This window comes from Balaenoptera borealis, assembly GCF_965194805.1.
Source record: "Balaenoptera borealis genome assembly, chromosome: 4".
Lineage (NCBI taxonomy): Eukaryota > Metazoa > Chordata > Mammalia > Artiodactyla > Balaenopteridae > Balaenoptera > Balaenoptera borealis.
In genome coordinates this window covers 101,458,561-101,477,342 of record NC_138861.1, presented here as the reverse complement: position 1 = coordinate 101,477,342, position 18,782 = coordinate 101,458,561, and the positions used below count along the sequence as shown (strand labels likewise).

General features: G+C 39.8%; 1 protein-coding gene and 1 pseudogene across 5 annotated transcripts in view; one reads left to right on the top strand and one right to left on the bottom strand.

Annotated features, from left to right (window-relative positions):
* Nucleotides 1–375: 375 nt before the first annotated feature.
* Nucleotides 376–18,782, bottom strand: part of LOC309627347 (uncharacterized protein) — a 34,984-nt gene continuing 16,577 nt past the window's right edge. For 2 of the 4 annotated variants that reach the window (XR_014243690.1, XR_014243692.1), the window contains 2 exons: nt 13,440–14,437; nt 376–11,162 (listed from right to left, as the gene is read on the bottom strand). Coding sequence is in view for 1 of the 4 variants with exons in the window: in XM_082389239.1 (XP_082245365.1) it covers nt 11,136–11,162; nt 13,440–13,542 (130 nt within the window). In the remaining 3 variants the exon portion in view is untranslated. The remainder of the gene's footprint in view (nt 11,163–13,439; nt 14,438–18,782) is intronic. The other 2 variants (XR_014243691.1, XM_082389239.1) reach the window with 2 other exon arrangements.
* Nucleotides 15,988–18,782, top strand: part of LOC309627349 (large ribosomal subunit protein eL33 pseudogene) — a 103,347-nt pseudogene continuing 100,552 nt past the window's right edge. Inside the window, exon 1 of the transcript XR_014249466.1 lies at nt 15,988–16,048. The product of XR_014249466.1 is annotated as a large ribosomal subunit protein eL33 pseudogene (transcript). The remainder of the gene's footprint in view (nt 16,049–18,782) is intronic.

Below are 18,782 nucleotides of genomic sequence, written 5' to 3'. Positions count from 1 at the left end.
CTAGGCTACTTTCCTTTCTCTTGTGCCAACAGTTCAAACCTTCACTCTCCCCGAGTTTCTTATCTAACACCTTTGTCCAAAAATCTTGTCTATTACGTCTTAGAGAAAGTTCAAAAGTCTCTCAGCCTTCTAAGCACTGCTACCCCATCCACTATGCCAGCACGGACTTACCTGCATCCTCTTTCCTCTTTATCTTCTGATCTCCCACCTCAGTGGAAGGGGTTTCTCCTTCCACTGGCATCCCGTGTCCTCTTGCTTCTCCAAGACAGACATCAAACAGCCTTCATCTGTCCCATCTATCCAACATTTTCACCACCACTGGTTCTTTGCTCTTAGCAGACAAACAGATGCAAGTCTCTTCCATCTTCTGGTACACAAGTCAGAAACATAATAGTTATCCTTGGCTCCTCTACTTCCACATATTGAGTTGGCCAAAAATTTCATTCAGGTTTTTCCATAACAGCTTACGGAAAACCCGAATGAAATTTTTGGCCAACCCAATACAATCAGCCACCGTATTTATAGACTCAAACGCCTAAGGTGGACCTCTTACATCCACCCCCTTGTCCCAACTTATTGCTACTGCCTCAGTTCAAGCCAGCATCCTCTCTTACAAGGATTATTCCAATAGCCTCATGACTAGTCCTCTCTTGTTCCATTCTTACTTCTTTCCAATACAGTGGCCACCATACTTCCAGTGAGCTTTCTAAAATCTGAAACTAATCATGTTACTCCTCTGCTTCACATCACTTCACGGCTTCCTTTTGCCTGTAGAATAAAACTAGACTTCTTTGCATAATGCAAAAGTGTTTCCAGAGCTGCCTCTGAACTACCTGGCTAGCTATTCCACGTCTCACACTTGGCGTCCCAGCCTCCGGAAACTTCTTTCCTCCCACATCTATCTTTTTGTTCATGTTCTCCCTCTGCCTAAAATGCATCATCCTTCCCATATTCTAGCCTTGACAAGTCCTCTTCCTTCAAAAATCCTTCAGGAAGGTTTTGCTGATTTCTGTTAGGTCCCTCCCACATGCTCAAACACACTCTGACAGGGTGGTCACTGATGTCAAATGTTCAGGGAAAAGGAAAATAATTTCACCTGTTAAAATACTGTTTGTTTTAGGTACGTTATCTAAACAGTTTCAGTCCATGTATTATTTGGGGCCCTGCTTCTTTGAACATCTAGCACTAAATTATTACACCCTCTACTCATTTTCCTTTTTGATGTGGAACTTCTGTTTGTATGAAACCTAATTTTTATGTCAGGAGGGGCTGCTTTTTGGAAATTTCAGTTGCAAAGCACAGCAGATGCAGATGGCTTTGGGAAAAGCACAGTCAAAGGCAGTTAATCATGAGTTCCTGCTTTTCTGTAAGCAGAGCCAGATGCTATCTTTGTAGGTCAGTGACAGGTAAACTGCAAATAAAGTAAATTATCACGCAGGCCACATCAGGTATTGAAGCCTTTACTGAGGTTGAAGTTCTTCATTCTTCAGTAGAAAACACATGCCTCTTTTCCATCAGAAGTGAATAAAGACGTAATAAAGACATATCAGTCCTCTGTCTGGATCAGAAATCACACAATCGACCTACAACACTGTGTTAGCTCCTGTTAACAACATAGTGATTCAATATGTCTGTACATTTCAAAATGATCACCACTATAAATCTAGTTGCCATCTGTCACCATACAAATATACTACATAATCATTGTTATATTCCCCATACTATACATTTCATACCCATGACTCATTTATTTTGCAACTGGAAGTTTGTACCTCTTAATTCCCCTCACCTATTTCTCTCCTCGCCCCACCTCCTTCCCCTCCGGCAACCACCTGTTTGTTCTCTGTATCTATAATTCTGTTTCTTTTTTGTTATGTTTATTTGTTTTGTTTTTTTATATTCCACATATAAGTGAATCACACAGTATTTCTTTCTCTGCCTGACTTACTTCAGTAAACATAATACCCTCTTGGTGCATTCATGTTGTCACAAATGGCAAGATTGCATTATTTTTTAAGGCTGAGTAGTATTCCATTGTGTGTGTATTTTATATATATATATAAATAACACATCTTCTTTATCTATTCATCTGTTGATAGACAACTAGGTCATTTCCATATCTTGGCTATTGTAAATAAGATTGTAAATCATGCTGCTATGAACATAGGGGTACATACATCTTTTCAATCAGTGTTTTCATTTTCTTCAGATAAATACCCAGGAGTGGAATTGCTGGGTCATGTGTACACCTTATACAGTGCTGTATGTCAATTATATCTCGATAAAACTAGAAGAAAAAAATAAAAACAAATAAAATATTAAAAATTAAAAAAAAATCTCCCAATCATATATAATCAGTCCACTGGTAGCCCCCGTCCTAAGGACAGATTCTGATTGCTACCAACGTGAGTTGCAATGGCACACAGCATAGCCCGTGGCCTGAGGAATGCATTTGCCTGGACTTAAACCCTGGCTCAGCCACTTACTGGACGCATGGCACGAGCATGTTTCTTGACCTCTCAGTGCTCCAGTCTGCTCATCTATAAGAGACGAATAAGAAAGATAAGATTTACTACACAAAGTTGCTGTAAAGATTTAACATGCAAAATTCCTGACACATGTTAAATGTCCAGTAAATATTAATAGTTACCTTACTGTTAAATGACAAAATCTAACAGAATCTCTTAGGAGGGAAGTCTTCTTATTTTGAAAGTTTTGCTCACATTTCACCCCTATCCTAAAATTTACCTCTAACCATTGTTCTTTACAGTGGAGCTTCATTAGGGCCCTTGGTTGAAAAGGGCTTTGAACTGATGCAGTCAACTTTACCACCGAGATTTTTTTTTTTAATCCCAACATTTATTCAACGATTTAAATTTTAAGAGGGAGATCTCAAGTCCCTGACTATACACTTCAGGAAAAGATCCCAGCCCAAGATTTGGTTTGCTTCCTGTTGGAAGATGGCTGGTCAACAGTGCACCAGTGTTTCACACCATCACTCTGGGCACTTGAGTCATGGAGGAATGTCTTTACAAAGATTAATGTTGCTCAGCCTGTGAATAAAGGAATATGCCCAGCATTCGTCAGATGTTGAAGTCAGCAGAACTTACCTTGGCACTTACTTTAAAAACTTCATTGTGGCCCTTTGTACCTAAAACAAAATTTTAAGTTCATCAAAACTCTGTAAGATATTCCAAAGTTACAGGAAGAAATCTGTTTTGATATCTGGTCACTTCAAAAACAAAACAAAACAAAACAAGCAAGGGTGAAGAGGAAGAGAAGGAGGAGATTTCAACTTTTTGTTTACAAAATGTTGATTTTTACTTATTTACATATCAGTTGCTAAAAAGTCTACCACTAATTAAAATACATGAACAAATATGGACAAATGCAGTCTGAGATATGAATGGAAAGAGAGATACAGACATTTAAGTACAAATAGATATAGTATTTAGGATGGGATGACATCAGAGGAAACATTTTCTAGTTCCTTTTTGCAAGGCTTTGAATGATTTTTTAACATGTACAATCGGATCTGTTACACTGTGTTTTGTATTTCCCGCTTTTTTGTTTTCTCAGGTTTGTTTCATCATATTCTCTTAAAGAATAGCCTATGAGTTCGTGAATTCAGAGAAAATTGTCAAGAGGGTGAGTAGTTTCTTGTGTAGAAACCAGGGACTGGGTTCAATGCCTCACATACACAACCCCAATTAACCCTAATGTAAGGGAAAATGGCTATTATCCCCATTTTATAGGTACAAATGAAATAAGACAGCCAAGAATAGGCAATTTTCATGTCACAGAGCTGCCTCATTCTATAACATTCTTATCTCTAAATTTCACAACATCAACTGTGACCTTTTCTTCTCTTAGCACGTATTTTCCATTCCCTTTATGGGTTTCAGTGTTTTTCTCTGAGACTGTCCTGTAGTCTTCAGGTCTATCCAGAACTTTAATATCTGTCTGTCTGTCTCTCACATGCATGGGTGTACACAAACACCCACACACACACACACAAACACACACGTGCGCATGCGTTTGAGTATAGACCTAGAATTCCTCATTCATTTAACAAATCTATATTGAGCACCTACTATGCTGCAGGCTCTATTCCAGTCATGTGAGACACAAGAAGGCTTCCTGAAGCTTGTACTTTGCAGGAGTAACGTTTTAAAGAAACATGGCAAACAAAAAATTATTTTATTACAGTTGTAATAAATGCTAGAGTAGAGCATAGTGTGAAATGACAGCTCCTAACATGGGGACCTAACCCTAAGATTGAGAAGAAGAGAACTAAAATATCATCTTTGTTAAGAACATATTGCAGTGATCGCTCTGTGGGCAGATCTGCCTGCTTCCTGACGGTGGGAACCAGTTCCCCTTCCCCTTGCTTTCCACCTGCCTGAAGCAACTGTACAATCTTGCTCTGTGATACTTTGTCCTCCGTGCCAGACCAAAGGTAACAGAAATCTCGAAGCTTTTGAGCTTTTTGAGGTGACTGGATTCGGACTGTCATGAGTCATCCTCCTACACCAGTTTCTTTAAACATATGTATGCTGTGGTTTCTATTTTAACTCATGGATAGATAGCATTGGATTTGAGATTCTACCCTAGGTATTTCTTTCTCTTAATTACCCTTACTTGTTAAATGAGCACGATAAAAATTGACATAGGAGGGTTTTCACTGTAACTTGTGAGTCTCTCTCAGCTCTTATTCATTCATTCTCTGAATCACAAGATATATATTGGACACCTGTTATGGGCCAGGCATTGTGTTACCTACAGGATACACAGCTGGGAACAGAATAGGCATGACCCCAGCCCTCATGGAGCTTATATACTAGACTGATTCTTTGTTGCTGTGCTTACTAACATTTAAAAAAATGTTTAGTACTGTGGAAGATGCAGAGGTTGCAGAAAATAACATCTCTGCCTTGCAGAATTCATGTTCTTAGGAGGGAGACAAGATCCAGGCACACAAAGCAACACATGAGAATATACTGTCAAAAAAGAAATGGATATAGAGTTTAGTGTCCAGGGAAGACTTCCTTGAAAAGATGAGGTTTGAAAAGTGACTTGAAGGAAAAGTAAACTTGGAAAAGTGATTGGAAGAGAGGAGATCATCCAAGGTGAAAAATGACACAGGATCACCTGAAAAGGTCGGGGAGAGGACAGCAAAGAGATGTGATTGTCTAGATTGCAAGCTTACCAAAAACAAGGGAAGGTGGGGCCTTAAGAGCTAAGATGTGTTGTTAAAAATTGTCTTGACAGGTAATGCCAAGCTCTCCTTTTCGTGGTAAGTGAAGAGTTCTTGGATCCTTTTCTATCATTTTTATGCTGCTAATACTATTTCTGAAAATGTATCTGGATTTGAAGGGCAAAGGAGTAAGAGGCAGGGAGACAGATGGGGACATTAATGACTTGATTTAGGTGTGATGATGTCTGTACAAGTGTGTACCCAATGGGACTAGAAGAAACGAATCTAAGAGATAATATATAAGACTGTGCTACAGTCTGAACAGAAGGGATGAGGAAATGATGGAAGGGAATATAGGAGAGGGAGTGTAGGGGATGAGGGAGTGAAAGATAGACACAAGTGTATGGCAGAGTAGCCTTGGTTAAGTTGGGTTTGTTGAATTTTATACAGTGGTTGAGCTTTTGCATGAAAATATCCTGGGATCGTTTAAAGCCTGGTGCTTGGGTAAGAAGTCTAGCCTGGAAATCAGGATGTCATTGGGACAGAAGTGATTGTGTAGCTCTGAAACCAGATGAGCTCTGTGGATGGAGGGGATGCAGAGACAAACCCAAACTCCCAGAAACCAAAAATGTTAGCAATGGCTAGTTATCTACTAGAAAAAAGAAAATAGAATAGTTAGACTTCAGATGATAAGAATGTCTATGCCATTAACATCAGACATTTATTATGGTTACATAAATTTCTTGGGAAAATATAAATGTTAATCTGAAGGAAAAAAATCTCTTCATTAAGTCATCCACATTCTAATTTTGTGGTTTCTAGAGAGGTCAACACTTTGGACTTCGAAGAGGCCAGATTCCATAATTACCTGACAAAGTCTCACGATTCCTGGGAAATGGGTAAACTCCCCATAAAGACAATGAGAAGACAAAAGCTGATTTATTTCCAATAGCTCCATAAATCATAATAAAAACTTGAAAGATTCAATTAAGAACAGGAATGGCCTCCTGAAAATGTAAAAAAGGTGGTGGGGTTTTTTGCAGATTCTTGTCACTGTTAGCTCAAGTCTCCCTACGTTAAAAGCTTTCGTGACAGATAATTAAATGAGCTTTTATTTCCGAGACTCTTGCAAATGATTTGTGATTTGTCACTGAATATTTTCGGTATATGCCAGATTTGCCAATAAACTCTTATGACCCCTCTTCTCAATCATGCACACACACAAAAAGCCATAAAAGTATTTAAATTTTAAATTGCAATTTCACCTTTAAAAATACCAGAGAGTGACAGTATAATTGGAAAGATATAAACCATGTGTTGACTTCTGAGTGTAGACCCCAGTTCTGACACCGAAAATTTTTTAAAAATGAAAACATGTTCCAAGGGTACTCTGTCTTAGTCTGTCTTGCTGCACGGAGCGAAGCTTATTTCAATCCATACTATGCCTGCTTATCAGGAAGTTATTCCCAATTGGAATGTGAGCCATGATATTGCCAGTTCCTTATGTTTACATTTCTCTCTCACAAGGCAATTTGGGAACAAACAATAGCTTATAGTTTTAAATCCACACTCCACCCTCTTGATCTAATAAGAGTTTACGTAGTTCGAATGTCATCTTGCCTATGAAATCATTCATTCCACAAATATCTAATGCTAAGTGCTTATCTAATGCTAAGAGGTCCTTGATCTTGTGAAGCTCACATTTAAGTGTGTGTGTAGAGGGCAAGGGTAAGGAGGGATTGGGAAGGAAAGATAAAAAATGATATACCAAGATAATTTCAGATATAGGAAAGTGTTGTGAAGAATTAAAAAGAGTGAGTTGATAGAGAGTGAGGACGTGACTTCTGGGCTAAGATCTGCAAGTAAACAAGGAGCCATCCATGGGCATATCTGGGGGAAAAGAGTTTCATTCAGAAAGTTGGAGGTGAGAGCAAGCTAGACATATTTAAAAACAGAAAGAGGGTTGATGTACACAGCTGCATTAATATAACTTGTAGCAACCAAGATGGTGCGCTATTTGTACGTTTCACCACTTTTATAAAGTGGAACTGAGCAGAAAAGGGAAGGAGATGAAGAAGGAAAAGAAGGCTTGGGATAAATCATGTTGGACCTTGTAGGTCAAAGTCCAATGTTGGGTTGAATTTTAAATGTAACGAGAAGCCACTGAAGGACTTTAGGCAGTAGAATGACATAATTTGATTTATATGTTTACACATCATATTTACGGCTGTGTGGAGAATGCATTGTAGGGTGGCAAAAATGGAAGCAGGGAGACAAAGGAAATTGGTTATTGAAGAGGACCAGAGGAGATATGATGGGAGCTGGAATTTGAGGGGTAACAGTGGGGAGACAGAAGTCTTGGCAGGCTTAAAATACAGCTTAGGGGAAGGTCTGGCTGGACCAGCTGGTGGATTGAATGTGGGAGATTAAGGAAAGGGTCGATTCATGGACGATGCCTAGATTTTTGGCTTCACCAACTGGGAACACCCAGGGAGAACAGGTTGTTTGGAAGAAGCACGAAATCAAGAGATTCCTCCCCAACTTTCTCTTCTATATCTGTAGTAGCCTCCTCAGTACCTTAAACACACCTTTGTTGCTGTGCATACCATGATTTATTGCAATTTGTATGTTTAATGGATTTTGAGTCCCTGGAGAGTAAGGATCTTGTTTTATTCATCTCTCAGATACTACCAAAGTGTCAGGCACATAGTAGGTGCCCAAAATATACTTATTTAATACATGTACGAATTGAAGTAAAATATTTCAAGTCCAACTGCTTACATTTTTGGAAACGTAGCATCTTGCATAATTGAATATATCCTTCTACTCTGATTTATGAAGTATCTTATTCACCCTGGGAAATACATGCCATATAAAATAAAAAGAGCTATGATTGCAATTTGGATGTTCCATAATTAAAAGAAACCTCTATTTATATGTAAAACAGATTGTATTTCATGTAGAGAAGAAGCAAAATAAGTTGTTTACGAACAGGAAATCTTTGGAGACCTGTAGGGGTTTAAGTTAGTCCCTCTGAATTTAGTAGTGTTTCAATATATATTTATTTAGTAAATGGAATTGAATGCAATAGAGTATTTTACCTAAAAGTCTCCATTGGTCTATAAAAATTATATATGAGCAGAGTACTTTGGAATAAACCATGAAAATATCAGGAGGATTTGAATTTAATATACTGGGAGAGAGAGAGTCATTGATATTTAAAGGAATCAGTCACTTTTCATGTGAATTGGCCACTGGAGATTGTACAGCATGTTATTTCAGTACGGTATTCATCTGTGTAACTTACTGTTTCTGTTGTTGTTGTTTCACTATATCTCATCCTTACAGGAAAATGAAATGTTTAAACCACAAAATCCCAGGTGGTTCAGCTGACAGGTATAAAAGGCAACGTGCTACTGAAATAAAACATTAAGTCAGTTTTTGATTAATGGGAGGAGAAGTTTTGATGTAGCGTGCAGCCTTGATTTTTTTTCTCTTTCCTGAGCCAGAGTGTTCTATAAAATTCCCACCCACACAACTACTACCAAAAAAGCACAGAGAGAAAGAATTCTCTGATTGCAGTAGGGAACACATTTGAAAAAACACTGGTCTTTCTCCAGTGTCAGCTTCGCAGTCGCTAATGGACAAGAAACTATAGAAACACAAGAGCCAAGGTGGAGAAATAGGACTGATGACAACTCTGGTTACGAGCTGGAAACTTGAGTAAATGCAGGCTGTGAATTCTACCTTCCCTGTCTATCAGGACCCGACCAATCTACCACGGAGTAGCGTGGGCCACAGAAAAGGATGATGTTAAAAAGACCAACAAAGTAATAAACCAAAGCGTTATTCATGCAATCTTTGCATAAATTTGAGCTCTGTGACACACATCACCATAAGCTTCAAATTTCTTATCACCAATTCCCACAATCATCCCATAAGGTAAAGTTATCTTCCCCACTTCTAGCTGTAGAAACTACAATTCAAAAATGGTGGATAAACTTACTCAAAACTATATTTCTAGTAAGAAGTAGGCCCGAATCCAAATTTAAACACACCTGGATCCAAATGCACCACCCCGAAGTAGTGAATGATACAGAAACAGGTGACATGTGAGGGCCCAGGCAAGAATCAGAATAGAAACGCCTCCCTTAACCACCCCTGTTAAGGGTTTTTTTACCAGTTCCTAGAAGTACACCATCCTGAGAGTAAGCATATGACAGAGTACTTGTTATGTTTCATTTATTTATTTAGTAAATACAGCTTCTTTCTAGGTTTAGGTTCAGTTCTTCTCAACTAATCCTTGCTCTCTTTCTAAGGTACCAAGTAAACCACCATCTGGGGTATTACTGAGAAATGTACCTGAAATGAACTAACCCACTTGATCACAGCAGTTGGGGTTCTGCTTCCCAGAGGGGCAGACCAGGTAAGCAGACCCCCTCAGTGTAACAGAGTCCATTGTTACCTGTGTGCCACCTGTTTGAATAGATAACATTATTCTCCCTCCCCCGACCCCCCAAAATTATTACATTTCTGTAGCATTTAGCATCTATGTATACATGTTCACACCAAAATAGTTTCTATGGGAATGTATCCCCTGAGTATATTTCTGGTTCATTTTCAGGTACTCTCGTTGCATGAGCACCATCAAGTTCAGCATTTATGGTAGTTCAACAACCATAATTTTATGGGCCTTTCTAGCCCTGAAAATTTATGATCATAAATTACCAACTCTGTGTTCATTAACTCTCCAGGTACCCTGGAGTTTATGAGAAGTTTTTCTTAGAGAGTTACAATCATGTTAGTGAGTAAAGGCTAATTTTAAAAACTATACAGCACCGGGAAATACAGCCATTATTTTATAATAACTTTAAATGGAATATAACCATAAAAATACTGAATCGCTGTGTTGTGCACGTGAAACTTATATTAGTTTTTTTTTACTTTAATGAAAAATGAAAAACCACATTCTTTGACAAGAGAAGGGAATATAGGAGTTTAAAGAAGCGGGGAAAAGAGCTGGAATTATCAGAGAAGAAAGGATTTGTGAAAGCAGTAAGGGTCACTTTGGCTGTGAAAAATATGTAGGGATCATCATGTTACAAAGATATCAACACTTACTAAGCAGTTATTATGTACCTAGCACCTTTCTAATTACTTCACGTAATTTCCCTTTGTCAGATCTCACAAGGTAGTTATTACTATTCCATTTGACAGAAGTTGTGGAAAATTATGACCACGGCCAATTGTCATATAACAATAAGAGGCACTCAAATATTCAGACTCAAATCTGGATACCTGAAAATCCTGTGCCATTTTCAGTATGCCAGGAAAGGGAACACCATATCATGGCCAGGGTTAGCTAACAATATCCTGGAGCTTCTCTCTGTTCTCAGGTGTGCCCCCCTTTGCAGTGTGTCCTTGGCTAGGAAAGTCTTCTTCCTACTTTTCCCTTGGCTAATTTCTAACTTGTCTTTCACGTTTCAGCTTAAACATCAATTCATCAAGAAGTGAAACAGGGAAAAACTGTGGACAGTCAGAACGTTCCCTGAACTCCAAAGTGGATTAACCTGCCCCCCCATAGCCACCTGTACCTTCACGATGTATTAGTAGGCTTAGCTAAAAGCTCTGCCCTTTGATTTGCTGGTCTCTGATTAGGCTTGGTGGAGAAGGCAGCTTCCTAAACCTGATGTTTGCTTCAGGCCTGTCTCACCTTGCCTTCCAGAGATTTCAATATGAGACTGTGGGAGAAGGTTAGGGACGCCAGTCCTACCGAGTAAACTCTTTAGAGCCACCTGTTAAATGTTTCCGTTGGGGTGCGGAGCTCTGCTGCACCTCACATGACTTAACTCTGTCATTCAGGATTTAATCTGCAGTAAGAGAGCCTCCATCCGCGCAGAGGTCTGTTCCTGTGCTCGCAGGCTGGCTAGCTCTGGCCTCAGCGCATTGCTCTCGTAGGGCTTTGCTGAAACGACCAATAAGAACACACACCAGCATTCTGAATGTTTTTCTTTTCCCTAAAGCTGCAGGCTTAGTCAGCGTGTGGTCAGCTTTCCAGGGTATCACAAGGAAATGTTATACCCACGCTTCACCGCAACGCACGAGGGTCACCATCTTTCCAGCCTGCACACCTGCGCCCTCCCTTCACAGCCTGACTGCTAAGCCAATGTCGCATTTTTAGGTTAAGTCCAGGGAGCCCATTCAGAGTGTGAAACTCTGGATAAGGAGTATGTTGGGGAGGAGTGTTATGGAAAGCAATTAAACCAAATTTCTTACCTTAAATCTGTTAGGAAGTACTGTGAATACGCTAAATTTAAAGTTCTTATGCAAAAGTCTTTAACAATAATGAAAACCACCATTCAGCACGCTTACTCATGATCCTCCAACATTTTTTTCTATCATTATCAAAAGTCCTTCCATACATTTTGTATATTTTCCCCAAATTGCCTTAGATCACAAACCGCAAGCGTGTTTCCTGCTAACAAATCGCAATACCCCCAGGAAATGAGGCTGCGGAATGTCTTCATTCCCGGGTGCAGAGTCCCTCCACCCCTCTGCTGAACCTGGCTAGTAGCCTTGAGTTTAGAACCCAAATTCGGTAAAACCTAACTTTTCACTTGGGTCTCAGGAGTGACCTCACGTCTTTATGAATGTGTGTGTGTGTGTGTGTGTTCCTCTGACATCACACTGAAAAGTGATATATCCTTGTGTGTGTGTGTTTATTCACGTGCAGCACTTAATATTTGTTGGCAGAATAATGAATCTCTTAATTCCAGCCTGGATACCAAAGGAACAGCTTTCAGGATTTGACCCATTTCTTCTTGTTCCAGACAGTGTGGGTTTGACTTTGTCTTTTCATGGATAGATAGATAGATAACAGACAGAGAGAGAGGTGTGTGTGTAAGTGTGTGATCTGGCTGACTCTAAATCTGGATTGGGTCATCCAGAATGAAAACCTATTTTGGTGCTGAAGTTCCTGAGAACGTTTCTTCTCTCACCTCTGGGTCCCTCTGAGCCATCTGACTCTTGCCTGCTTTCTTTCACTTCAAAGCAGCAGGCAGTGGTAGCAGCTCTTCTGGAAACTTTGGCCTGCTGTTTCCTGCACTGATTTATCCTCTCTCTGCTTTCACCCCAGCTGCTTCCCCACCTCGTGCTCCCTGACTCACTGCCGTAACAGCAGAGGTCCAGGGCATTCTGTGACGTCTGCTCTCAGAAGGCACGGCAGGCCCCTAAATTCCCCCAGGCCCTGCCTTAAGCTTGGCGAGTGCAGCAGACAGCAAACTGCAAATGCCAACTGACAGGTGAGTTCTCTTTCTGTCCAAGGCCTGTCATCTTTGCCCCTTCCCACCACGAAATGTGTGCCATCACTTCCAAAAGACATCAAGCAGGGGTCCTGATGCTAATGAGCCTGTGGGTTCTGGAGTAAACCATGGGAAAATACACTGAACCACCAGCTACGGCCCCTGACCCAGAACAGACTTGTAGGTGCAGGCAGTGTGTCAGGAATTCTGTTCCTCCCAGGGCTGGATGGTACAACAATTAGAGACTTATTTATTTATGTATTTTTACTACTTGGTAGATATTTCCAAATCTGTTTAGGCAAAAAGAGACTTATTCTTATTGACAAGCACCTTAGTGAGAACTCTATATTCAATTGAGTTCTATTCAATAACTAACACATAGTTATTTTCATCTTCATGGAAGCAAGGAATACTGTTTAAGGGGGAAAGAAGAAAACATTTGGGGGACATGGGGTATTTGAGGAAGAAAGTTTAAGTCCTGGGTAAAGCTACTATAGTACCTTATCAGGGAATGTGGGAAATAGGGATGCAGACTCTCTCAGTCTTGGGGCAAAAGCTTCAGGACTCAGAGAGGGTGGTGAGAGAAAGGGGATCATGTCCTTCCACTGTCACTACACGGTTTGTTTTGTTTTTAAATCAAATAAACCTCATTTTTCATTTCTCATTATTTCTATTCAGATTCTTCCTTACTCACCCCATTCAGGCCACTCCAGCCTCCCTGATGTCCGCCGCCCCTCCATCCCAGACATGCCACCTGCTTTTGCAACAGGTCACCACGTGGCTCACCTCTCACACTTTCAAGTCTTTACACAAACGTCACCTTCTCGCGAGGCCTTCATTATCCCACCCCCACCTCCAAAACTTCCTGAGGCTCTTTCCTAACTTATTTTTCACTTTATCACTGAGTGCCCTCCAACATACATTTTACATATTTTACTTACTTGTAAACAGACTTTCATCTGTTTTGCTCTCCTCTGTAGCCCCAGAGCCTGGAGAAGTGTCCGGCCAGAGCGCTTTTTGTTTGTCCTACTGCTTGTTGACAGACTGCATGAAGGAACGCAAAAATGATGGCCCGGCTGTCAACAGGGAACCCGTATCAGAACTTGATCCATTCCCTCTCCCTTCAGATGATGTGGTTTGATTTTTTTCTTTTTTCTGTTGATCAGAAGCAGAAGTCAACATCTTGATCACCTATTTCTAAAACAAAAGAAGGTGTCACTTTCCCGAGAATCTCAGCATTATACTAGACACACCAAGTGAAGATAAGGTTGTAGATAAGGGTTTGTCAGCCTGGGCATGTGACAGATTCCACAGCCAGCAAGGATGAAGTCTTAAAGTCACCTGCATGCTGGATTTTAGATGCCAGAGGCCTCCTGAGCTCCCTGCTCTCCTAAAACCCTGGTCGATATCACAGGTGTGGAGGAGAATGGAGGATTGGAATAACAGTGGTGCTTGCTGGCAACACCACAGGGCCCAGAATCACCTGTGCAGTTCCTGCACCTGACACCCACCTGCCGGGATTCTGATTTCCCCCTTTGAAAGATGCTGAGTGGCAACTTCGATCCCCAAACAGGATTGAGATCCAGGGGTTTAGGGAAACAATACATCCCTATTCTTTACTTTGTCTGCAATTCCTCTGGATCAGCTCTTCAGCTTAAGAATCGGCGTAATTTCGGATTTCCTTCCCATTTAGGTCACCGCAGACCATTGAGTAGAGTTCCCTGTGCTATACAGCAAGTTCTTATTAATTATCTATTTTATACATATTAGTGTGTATATGTCAATCCCAATCTCCCAATTCATCCCACCCCCCCCCCTTTCCCCCCTTGGTGTCCATACGTTTGTTCTCTGCATCTGTGTCTATTTCTGCCTTGCAAACACGTTCATCTGTACCATTCTTCTAGATTTCACATATATGCGTTAATATATGGTATTTGACCTAAATGGGAAGGAAATCCAAAAAAGAGGGGATATATGTATACATATAGTTGATTCACTTCGCTGTACAGCAGAAACTAACACAAACATTGGAAAGCAACTATACCCCAATTAAAAAAAAAATGGCGCAATTTCCCCGTGCACAGGTGTGCGCATGGATAGATGTGCCGGGCACATGAAGCACAGCCTGTGACTACTGCAGGGTTAACCACTAACAGTAACTGTCAGACTTGGCAGAATTTTGCTTAGAGTGGGCCCAGTGCCCAGGAAAGGGGGTTACACCACTGACAACATTGCTTTTATGGGAAAAGACATTCTCATTTCTAAACCACAAGGTCACAAAATAAATTTTGAAATAAAATTGATTTTTAATTTGGGAGTTGCCTATAATAGACATTTCCATTTTTAAACACAAGCCCAATCAGAGGTCAAACTGGCAGAGACATGTTCTGACAGGTATACTCATTTATGAACTGTTTACATAGGTTTTAGTGAAATATGGGCAGAAGGGATGGCTTACAGCTTGTGTATCCCAGAGCATAGTAAGAACTTAAGCAATAGGCCCCAAACTGTAGTTAACGTCTGATGGACACCGTGGTGGTGTTTTTAGAAACTGAACTTTATAAAGATTTGCAAATTGTTGCCCCTTTTAGTTACTTAAGCGTAAGGAAGTATTCTTTTTTTTCCTATGCTCTCAATTTCTTGTCTGGCCCTAAATGTGATCTCCTGTGAATCTGTACTTCTCATCCTCATTTCTGAAGGAACTCCCCACTAAGGCACTCTGGGGATCCAGGTGTGTTATTTGCACTGGAGGCAGAGGTCTTCTCAATGGTCTTCAAGTCTTCAGCCACAAATAACACCTCATACACTGGTCTTGCAGCCTACTTCTGGTGTTGGAGGCACCCCCTCCCCCCCCCCCCCCCCACTGAGAAGTGGTCAGGTGCAGAATCACTAAAAAAGAATCAGGAGAATCATTGCTATGAATGATCTCCGTTTTCACTCTTCTTTCCTCCATAGTGGATGTATATGCTTTACCATCATCATAGGTCTCCAAAGGCCTTTCTCAATTTATGAATTTTCCCCTTCACTCCATTACTTCCCCCTTCTCTGGTCCCTGCATCTCTGTTGTGTATGTGTCCTTGGATATGTATATATCCTTATAAGATTACAGGGGTTGATTCATATGAATATATGGTCTTACCTTATATAAATTGTATCGACCTATAAATCTTGTTCTCTTTATTATTCTCCACTCAACAATACACTTTCAAGATGTATATAGCTACCTACAATCACACCCTGATTATTGCTTCTAAACGCTACACAAAAGGGAAGGGTAAGCTGGGACTAAGTGAGAGAGTGGCATGGACATATATACACTACCAAATGTAAAATAGATAGCTAGTGGGAAGCAGCCGCATAGCACAGGGAGATCAGCTCTGTGCTCTGTGACCACCTAGAGGGGTGGGATAGGGAGGGTGGGAGGGAGACAGAAGAGGGAGGGGATATGGGGATATATGCATACATATAGCTGATTCACTGTTATAAAGCAGAAACTAACACACCATTGTAAAGCAATTATACTCCAATAAAGATGTTAACAAAAAAAAAAGTCCTCGTGTGCATCGGCCTCATTTTACCTATTCTTTCCCCAGTGACAGTTTCCTCCAGTTTCTCACCACCACAAACAGGGATGCAGGAACCATCCTTAGACATGTTGAAGAGGAGTCGGTAACCAAGAGCAGGTTTGCAGGAGTGTCAGAGTATACACGTATGTTATTTCATGAGGTATTGCCAGATTTCTCTCCCCAAGGTTTCTACCAAATTCTACTCTCTCCAGCAGAGTATGAGGGTTCCCATTTCATTACCATCACCAGTGTTTGCTAGCATCCTAATTTCTAATTACCAAGCTGAGGAGTTTAAAGGATTGTATCAATATTATATTACCAATCTGAAAAGTATAAAGGATTATACAATTTTTAATTTATATTTATCTGATTATTACTGAGGGTAAGAATCTCTTGTAAGACATTCAGGCTTCCCCATTTATGAATTGTCAACTCACATCCATTGATTATTTTCAATTTTATCTTAACTGCAGATCAACAGACATTTCTATTATATTCTAGATAATAATCCTTCGGTTTCAGGTGTTGCAAATACGGTTCTCAGTTCCCAGTTTGTCAGCTGTTTGTTACCTTCAGTGTCCTTCACTTACAAAAAAACCCTTAATTTAGATGTAGTCAATTCAACCCACTTTTTTCTGAGATCTGTAATTGTTTTCACATTTATACATTTACTTCATGGAAATATGTTCACAACATATTGTTAAAGAAAAAGGTAAGTTATAAATCAGCATGTATACTATATTCCTATTTATATAAAATGATTCACAATATCAGTCTTCTTCATCGGTTTGGGTATAAAAAAAGTCATATTTCTTTTATTGTTCAAATTATAAAAAACCCAATCTTATTCTGCTCAGTTTAGGGAAAAATACAATTTTCCTTCTTGGGTCTCCTGCCCCAAGATTCCTCAGGGACATTCCTCAATGTCAGTTTTGTTGACCTTTTCACAGAACCAACTCTTGGTTTTGTTGATTTTTTTTCCTACTGTTTTTCTATTCTCTGTTTCATTTATCTCTGCTTTAATCATTATTTTCTTCCTTCTGCTAGCTTTGCCCAATCAACTTTGGACTTTTAGGGTGTGTGATTTAGGGTTTTGTCTAAAAAATCATATTTATAAAATTTAGATTTCTATTTGGTGTAGATTGTAAAAATACCGATGTACATTTTTCCTATATAAAAAGCCAATTTCTTCAACAAGTTTAATTAAAAAGTCCTTCTGTTTCCCATGATTTGTGGTGAAATTTATAGCATTTAATAAGGATTAGATTCTGGGATATCCATTATATTTAATTGGCCCTTTTGAATTCATTTATTCTATTATCCATTAATTCACTTAAGAAATATTTATTGAGCACCTATTATAACCCAGACATTATTTTATGTCCTGGGGAAACAGACAAAAGTTTCTGACTACCACAGAGCTTATCTTAGGATAGGGAGATAGTGTAGAGCCTTAAAGGTCATTATAAAAATTTGGGCATTTACTAAAATAACAGTAACTGCTGACACATATCTTGCATTACTATTTGTCAGGCACTGTTCTAAGGGTTTTCTCTAATCCTCTCAACAACCCTATGAGATACTAACTACTATTATCCCCCACTTTACAGATGAGGACACCATGGCACATACAGCTAAAGTAATTTGCCCAGGGTCATGCAACTGATGAGTGACAAAGCTGGGATTCCAACCCAGTCAGCCTAATTCTGGAGCCTCTGCTCTTACACACTGCCCTGCACCTCCTTTGAGTGGGATGGAAAAACATAGGAGGCGAACCATGACTGACCCACATGTCAGGTTTACTTAGGCTACTGTGTTGCAATTAGGTGGTAGGTGAGGCAAGAGTAGAAAAGAGAGACCAGTTAGGGCCTATTTCAACAGTGTAAATGAGAGATTATGGTGATTTGGATGATTTAGTAGCAATGGAGGAGGTAAGGAGGAGTCAGATTCTGGATTCGATGACAACTGGGCAGTGGAGTCTGGGAAAGAAAGAAGGATCATTGATGATTTCAAAGTTTTTATCCTGAATGACTTAAAGGATGGAGTTGCCATTTACTGAATGCAGAAGACTACTTAAAGAACAAATTAAGGAAAAAACTCCCTTAATCTTTTAGATGTCTTCTAAAAAAGGGATCTAAAAGGTCATTTTAGATGTCATTAGACACTCAAGTGAGATTGGAATAGACAGTTGTATATGTGAGTCTGGAGTTCAGAGGCAAAATCTGTCTACAAGATATAAATTTGAGCAACATTACCATATAAACTTAAAAAACTATAATAAATCACCAAGGAAAAGAGAAAAGGGGAAAAAAGAAGTCCAAGGACTGATCCTGGTGTACTCCAACATCACTCCAGAGATGCAGAGGAAATGAACAAATATTAAGAAGAGTGGCCGGTGAAGGTAGAGTAAACCTGGAAGTTTACAAGTTTGTAGAAGCCAAGTGAATAGAGGTTTAGGGGAAGTAATCTACTTTGTCAAATACCAATGATAGGTTAAGTTAGAAAAGACCTGAGAAACCATTACTGGATTCACAACATAGAAGTCAGTAATCATCATGGAAAGAATGGTAAAATATTGTGGGTTCAAGAGACAAAGACGGGAGAGCAATTGGAGAAAGCAAGAACAGGCAACTCTTTCAAGTTTTGCTCTTAAGTGTAACAACTAAATGGGATGGGAGTTAGAGGTGGATGTGCAATCAACAAATAGAGGACTATTTC